This window comes from Chenopodium quinoa, unplaced genomic scaffold (genome assembly GCF_001683475.1).
Source record: "Chenopodium quinoa cultivar QQ74 unplaced genomic scaffold, ASM168347v1, whole genome shotgun sequence".
Classification (NCBI taxonomy): Eukaryota; Viridiplantae; Streptophyta; class Magnoliopsida; order Caryophyllales; family Amaranthaceae; genus Chenopodium; species Chenopodium quinoa.
The window spans coordinates 2,931,781-2,938,683 of record NW_018745024.1 but is presented as its reverse complement, the minus strand read 5'-3'; the positions used below and the strand labels follow the sequence as shown (position 1 = coordinate 2,938,683).

Below are 6,903 nucleotides of genomic sequence, written 5' to 3'. Positions count from 1 at the left end.
TTATTTTCAGTACAGTTCAGTTTAATTTAACTCTTAATTTGCTTCTCTTATAAAATATTCAATTCACTCCCGCCTACGACTGGACCCTAAGTAATAAAATACGTAAGCGGTAACCTAAGTTGATAAATCTAAGATGAAAAATAACCTTATTGGGCCACTTGTGTCTTGCTCACTCCCCTATAAAAACATTTAAAAAAAAAACAGTAATACAAGTATAGAAACTAGAAATCCAGTCTCATAGATCTTCAATTCAATTTTGTTTTGGTATCATTTCATTCCTCTAAAACTCTCAGCTTCTTTCCTTACCTTCTCTCTTCTGCAAGCTTGTTGTGGGACCCACAACAATCCCGCAATCTCCGATGTCTCAGCCGTCGGTAGTCACGTCGCAGTCTCCGACCACCGAACCTTCCGTCACTTCCCGGAATCCGCCACCTCTGGCTACTCCCGCATCTTCTAAGGTTTTCTTCACTTTTTCTCTCCTCAATTACAAACCCTTTTTTCATTTATTTCATCTTCTATTGCTGGGTTTTTAAGCTCCGATTTAGGGTTTTTTTTGTTGCATTTTTGTTTCAATTGTTGGCTCGGATTTCAATGTCGAGTTTTTTATTTGATTGTGCATGTTTGATCAAGGTAGGGAAATGCTTAAATCTCTTGAGATGATTATGTTTTGTTGAAATTGGTTATGAATTAAGCTACCCTTTTGCATGATTTTGTGTTCTATTGATTTCTTTTTTGATTTGGGTGCTTGTAAAATTGTGAAAATTATTGAGGGTTTTCTTTAATTTTTTTTGGGGCTAAAAAAAGCGTCTCAATGGAATCTTGGTTACCCATTTTGAAGCTAGTTGAGGATCTAAACAACTTTTGAAAAGCTATATAATTGTCGCGTCAAGAGTGGAATTAAAAGGGTTTTCGGAAGGATTTGAAGTAGTTTATTATGGCATTCTTTTCAGGCTTAATTGAATAGCTTGATATTATGGCTTTAACAAGGTTATTTTCATTATGTGAGCTGAATGTTTTCAAGTGTATGTTAAGAGTTATATCGACCGGATATATTAATTGTGTAAATGAAAGTGATTGTTTGGAATATGGAGTAACTATTATGGACCTTTATAGAGATTTGTAAATTCTATTCGTGGGACTGGGCGACTCTTGTCACTGTAAGGTACATCTGTTTATTATAAGAATTTTCCTGTGAAATCGCGAAATCATGTGGGACTGTGTTTGCTATTGAAGAATGATGTATCAATGTTACAATCCTTAAATTTCTTTACACATGCAGTGCTGCATAAGATGTGCAAAAGATGACTTACCTGGGTTTCATGTCACAGATTATCATCTTGTTGGTTCCTTGACTACAGTTATACCCTTGTGCAATTGTAGTGTTAGACCATTAGAAGCTGATGTAAGACTTATTTGGATCTATTCCTCGTGTTCCTTATGGGGATCTACAAATTCAACCTTGCTTGTGTCTGGTTTTACCACTTAGGCCTGGTTTCCATGTTAATAGTTAGAGGCATTATTTTAAGTTTAGGTGATTAGATCAGTCTTTTGTATTGTTGAATCTTATTCTCATGGAAAACTAAGTGCTATTTGCCTCTTATATTGGATTTACTTGATTGAGAATGAAGTAGTCTTGAGAAGCTTTTTGTGGAGCCAGGGAGGGAGGTAAATTTTATGAGTTTGTCTAATGGTAATTTTGTCAGTTTATGCTAGTTAAAGGTAGGATTACCTCTCGCTCAGAAGGAATATAAGTGTATTAATTTTGAACAGAAGTTTGTGCTAAGTCGCTACAAGAATGGTAGTCGCTACAAGAATGGTATTGCCTCTTTCACCTTTTAGTGATCTCAATATATAAATCAACACTTGTGGTATTTTATAACCTCTTTTGTTGTTTCTCCCCTATTCCATATAAATCTCTTATCTTGATCTTTAGGCTTTTAAGGTAGTGGAGATACTCCATAGAATCTCCAGCTAGGGAGATCAACTCTTCTGTTTTGATGGGGCTTCTCTGTATTTGACCTCGTCTATTTTATGGAATTTGGAGCACTTACCTCCTTTACCTAAAGTAAAATAAATTAACAAGAAAAATAGAGGGGGAATTATAATTCATATTTGTATCGAAGATACTTCATTATTTTAAGTCATACCAGATTGAGCTTTTGCAGTAGTCACATACTCTTCTTTATCATCACTTTATGTTGGTGGAAACTTTATAAAGGTAAGACATTTTTTTGGAGAAAGAACTCACTGTCATGTTGTAAAGCTAAGCAATGTATGTGACTAGCAAAGGAAGTTGGGTAATCAGAAAATTAATGTACTTTCATTGATTGCTTTTAACAAAAACAAATAGTACAATATGCTATTTGTAGAGTTAACGAGACAAATTAAGCTAAAGCATGAGCAAAGCTCCCATGATCACAATCATAGCTAACTAAACATATATAACAATTGGATATATTAACAAAGTAAAGGTTTCCCATTTCCCAAGATTCACTAATACCCTTTCAAGAAAATTCAGAAACTAACCAGGTTTCTAAAACCAGGACCACTTATGTTGAACTTCAACAATTTATATGAGTAGAACTTAAACTTATGGGATCTTGTTAGATTCGTCTTATAATGAATTTTTAGAACATCAAATTTTAAATATTTACCAATAGATGATCAAAGATACTTATTAATTATCACATTTGATTGTTGGTGAACATGAAAGCCAATACGGTACAACAAAAAAACTGGAGGATCTATTACTAAAAGATCAAGCTTTCAACTTTGAGTGAAAAATGAACTTTTTCTTGCTTTTTATTTATTTATAGGTCTTTAAGGTATGGATTGTTATGAGTGTACAGCTGATTGTAAATATCATTGCACAAACAAGGGGGCAAAGGTTTGACTTATATGTTGTAGGGTGGTGGTTAGCATTTTATGAGAAAGAAGAGTTCAGAATCTTTCCTTGAGTTCATGTCTGTAATTTTAAACCAGTGTGTATAACTGTACAAGTCTTAGGTTCATAATTATTGTTAGTTGCTTGAGGTGGGTCCCCTTTTCCATCCATATACTCCTTTGAATGCATGTGTGCATGGCCCAAGCAGAAACTTTTCTTAGTTGGACAAAGGCCCCCGACTCCCCTCCTATTATAGCTTGAGCTAAGTAGTGGGGAGAAGGGTAAAGGGACAGGGCCCATGGCTTAAGCATCAGTACTCACATGTGAATGTGGCCATATATATGGAATGCGAACCCCAAGCATCTTCAACATTGAAGTATTAATTGCCTTCCCATCCAGAGATACTTCAATTCAATTTAAGGATGTCTCGTCTCCAAGGTCGAGGTGAGGGGGCTACAGCAAGATGGACTTTGGCCTAACCCTTGCCACAACCAGGGGGGGGGGGGCAAAAGGGAAAGAAAAGGGTTTGGGGAGGGGGGGGGGTGGTTGTGGGTGGGGGGATCATCATATTTTTGGCTGGAGAACTCAAACCTCTTGAACTGAGCACTTATGTTGTCAGTTTGGTATTGCTGATTTGTAGGTGAAAATCAGTTGTCAAGTATGTGTGATAGCTAAATGAGGCTGCTCGTACTCTAGTTTAACTCAGCTAAAGCTCAATTTTACTATCAAATGAGGTTGGAGTGGGGTAGTAAGATATCCGAGATTACATTACCTTCTCATATACTTGTATACATTTTGTTATGCTTAAGTATTATTCAAGTAATCTCTCTCATGATGCTCTATTGCTCTGTCATTTATACTTTTTTGTAAGATCACTGTCTCCAAACCATTCACTGTCTTCAATTAATTGAATAATTAATTATACATTGCAGAAACCCCAGACAGGGACGAATACCATAGGACTTTATGCTGTGCAATGCGGTGAATGCTTTAAATGGAGACTCATATCCAACGAAGAAGAGTATGAGGTGATCAGGAGTAAATTGTTGGAGGAACCTTTCACATGCAATAAGAAGCCTGACGTCTCATGCAGTGATCCAGCTGATATTGAAAAGGATGCTACCAGGACATGGGTGATTGACAAGCCTAACATCCCAAGGACCCCAGTTGGTTTTAAGAGAAAGCTGATTCTTAGAAGGGATTTTTCTAAATTGGACGCTCATTATGTGACCCCCACTGGGAAGAAAGTTAGGTCTAGTACCGAAGTGGCAAAGTACCTAGAAGAAAATCCCGAGATAAAAGGTGTATCTGTTACTGAATTCAGCTTTACGGTACCAAAGGTGGTGGAGGAGACCATACCAAAGGATATCGAGAGGAAACCTTCTGCCAAGAAAGCTAAAGATTCAAAGCCTGCTGATACTTGAAATACCTATCAACTTATTAAGTGTTTTGTAATCCTAAATCCTGTCTGAAACCGTTTCTTTGTAGCGTACTAGTGCCTTTAAGTCTTGCTACTGATGCTTCATGCTTGTATAAGTCCATGTAAGACTACTACTAGGTAATACACTATCTAATTGACCCTCAATTTGCAATGTTAATTTGTCCAGTGGGATGTTTGTATGTTTTCTATGTCTGGCTTTGGTCCTTGTATGTTTTCTATGTCTGGCTTTGGTCCTTCAATGCCTAAAATAAAGTGTAGAAAATAACGATAGTCTAAACCTTTTAAAAAGTAAAAGATAACCCTTATAAATAGCGTTTGGACAATTATTTCCTCTAAAATGTTTATTTATTTATTTATTTTCACTCTTAGGAATAGTGTGTTGGCATTTATACCTCTAAATTTTTATGGGTGTTGTTATTCGTCGCTCTCATTTTACCGGGTAACGCTCCCTTTTTGTCTTGAAATTCCAATTTTACCCCTAATATATAAATACGGTTTTTTCCTTCCCGATCAACATTTCTCACTTTCTTACTTCTCTCTCTTACTCTCTAACTCTCTAAAACACTCTAAATTTTTTTTTTAAAAAAAAATTCAAAAATTTGTCTTCATTTTAAAAAAAAACAACAATCATCAAAAACACAAAAAAAATGGGTGATTCGAGGCGGATTAAGCTGAATTTCGGAGGGAGAAGCTTCGGCGACGGTGGTGGCAGCGACGGAGGTGGCGGCGACGGAGGCGAAGAGGTAATTTTTTTTTTAATTACGGATCCAGGAACTTTCGCCCAAAAAATCCGGAAGTTCCATGGAGGATCCGCCTGGAATTTCCGGATCCTCCATGGAACATCCGAATTTTTTGGGCGGAAGTAACATCCTTGGGTTACGGGTCGTAGGCAATATGGTGACCACTACTCCTAGCACGGACGTGTTACGGGACGCGTGCTCGATCACCATGGATATGACTCTAGATGATCTGTCTGAGATTTGCGGCACAAAGACCATTTGGCAGGGTAGTGGGGTGTTGACTGATAAGATTTTTGAGTCGACATTGGCGGTTGACCGGGAGTTTAGTGATCAGCTTGATGGATACTTGTGGTTAGTGCTTGGAGGTATACTGTTTGTAGACAAGAGTGGTAACCGTACGCATCCTTCCTTCCTCAACGAGCTATGTTACGTGGATGTCCCTATTAACGAGTATGCTTGGGGAACAGCTGCACTGGCCTACTTGTATCGGCAACTGGGCACGGCATCACGAAAAGGTGCTGATTCGATTGCTGGTTGTCTCACGCTTCTGCAAGCGTGGATTTACGAGTACTTTCCGTGCTTTCGGCCACAGCAGGGTACCTTGACCCGGGACCTTCAAATGCCTCGTGCGTCTGCTTGGGATGTTGGAGCGGGATGTCCTAGCAAGAACCTGGAGCGCCTGTTAGCTTTTCGTACTAGAATTGATGCGCTTACTGACCGTGAGGTGAACTGGCTACCGTACGGAGCTGATCCTGCATTACGAGTGCCCCCCACTTTATTCATTGGCTGCATCCAGTACCGTAACATCATTGAGCTGTACATGCCTGATAGAGTGGTGCGCCAGCTTGGTTTCGTGCAAGGCATTCCCCGCGAGATCATCAGACCAGAGAAGGCCAAGAGGCCGACTCTGCTTGCTTGCTTTAATCCATAAATGGACTTCTTAAGCTTACAAACTTTCTTAGCATTGTTTTGGTCGACAAAACCTTCAGGCTGTGTCATATACACAGTTTCTTCCAAATAACCATTAAGGAAGGCGGTTTTGACGTCCATCTGCCATATTTCATAATTGTAATATGCAGCAATCGCTAGGAGGATCTGAACGGATTTAAGCATTGCGACTGGTGAAAAGGTTTCATCGTAATCAATACCATGAACTTGTCTGTAACCTTTTGCCACCAATCTAGCTTTGTAAATGAATACATTTCCATCTTTGTCGGTTTTCAACTTGAAAATCCACTTACATCCAATAGGTGTATAACCTTCGGGTAAGTCAACCAAGTCCCAGACTTGATTTTCAAACATGGAATCCATTTCAGATCTCATGGCCTCTTGCCATTTAGCAGAGTCGGTGCTTGCCATCGCTTGCTTTTAGGTTGCCGGTTCATCTCCATCCATAATCAGGATGTCCTGATTCTCGGTTAATACTAAACCAAGATATCTATCAGGTTGAGATCTCGGCCTCTGAGACCTACGTAGGGTAATGGATTGAGCATTTGCATTGTCAGTTCGACTTTGCACATTTTGATCATTTTGACCTGCGTCAACAGATGCTGTTTGAGCACCTTGACTGTCATTATGATTTTGTTGCTCATCCTCACGAACTTCGTCGAGTTCGATTTTCCTCCCACTTGTCATTTTGGAAAGGTGCTCCTTCTCCAAAAAGACACCATCGCGAGCAACAAACACTTTGTTCTCCGATTTGTTGTAGAAGTAATACCTAGGGGTGGGACTTTTCAAACCGAACCGTGAAACCGTCCGTTACCGAACCGAACCATCACGGACCGAACCGTTTATAACCCGCTAATTTTAAACCGAAAACCGAACTGAACCGTATAATG

General features: G+C 39.0%; 2 protein-coding genes across 2 annotated transcripts; both read left to right on the top strand.

Annotated features, from left to right (window-relative positions):
- Positions 1 to 200: 200 nt before the first annotated feature.
- Positions 201 to 4,511, top strand: LOC110708306 (methyl-CpG-binding domain-containing protein 4-like). The gene is made up of 2 exons (XM_021886408.1): positions 201 to 458; positions 3,817 to 4,511. The coding sequence occupies exons 1-2, from the start codon at positions 360 to 362 to the stop codon at positions 4,306 to 4,308; spliced, it is 591 nt and encodes a 196-aa protein (XP_021742100.1). The 5' UTR covers positions 201 to 359; the 3' UTR covers positions 4,309 to 4,511.
- A 762-nt stretch (positions 4,512 to 5,273) lies between these two features.
- On the top strand, positions 5,274 to 5,996 carry LOC110708821 (protein MAINTENANCE OF MERISTEMS-like). The gene has a single exon (XM_021887046.1). It carries the CDS (start codon positions 5,274 to 5,276, stop codon positions 5,994 to 5,996), a length of 723 nt encoding a protein of 240 aa, XP_021742738.1.
- Positions 5,997 to 6,903: the final 907 nt, after the last annotated feature.

What these genes read in the sequence shown, in the direction of transcription:
- LOC110708821 (XM_021887046.1), top strand. Translation starts at nt 5,274, where the DNA reads ATGGATATGACTCTAGATGATCTGTCTGAGATTTGCGGCACAAAGACC.
- LOC110708306 (XM_021886408.1), top strand. Translation starts at nt 360, where the DNA reads ATGTCTCAGCCGTCGGTAGTCACGTCGCAGTCTCCGACCACCGAACCT. An exon ending in CTACTCCCGCATCTTCTAAG is followed by an intron (nt 459 to 3,816) that starts GTTTTCTTCACT and finishes TATACATTGCAG; the next exon opens with AAACCCCAGACAGGGACGAA.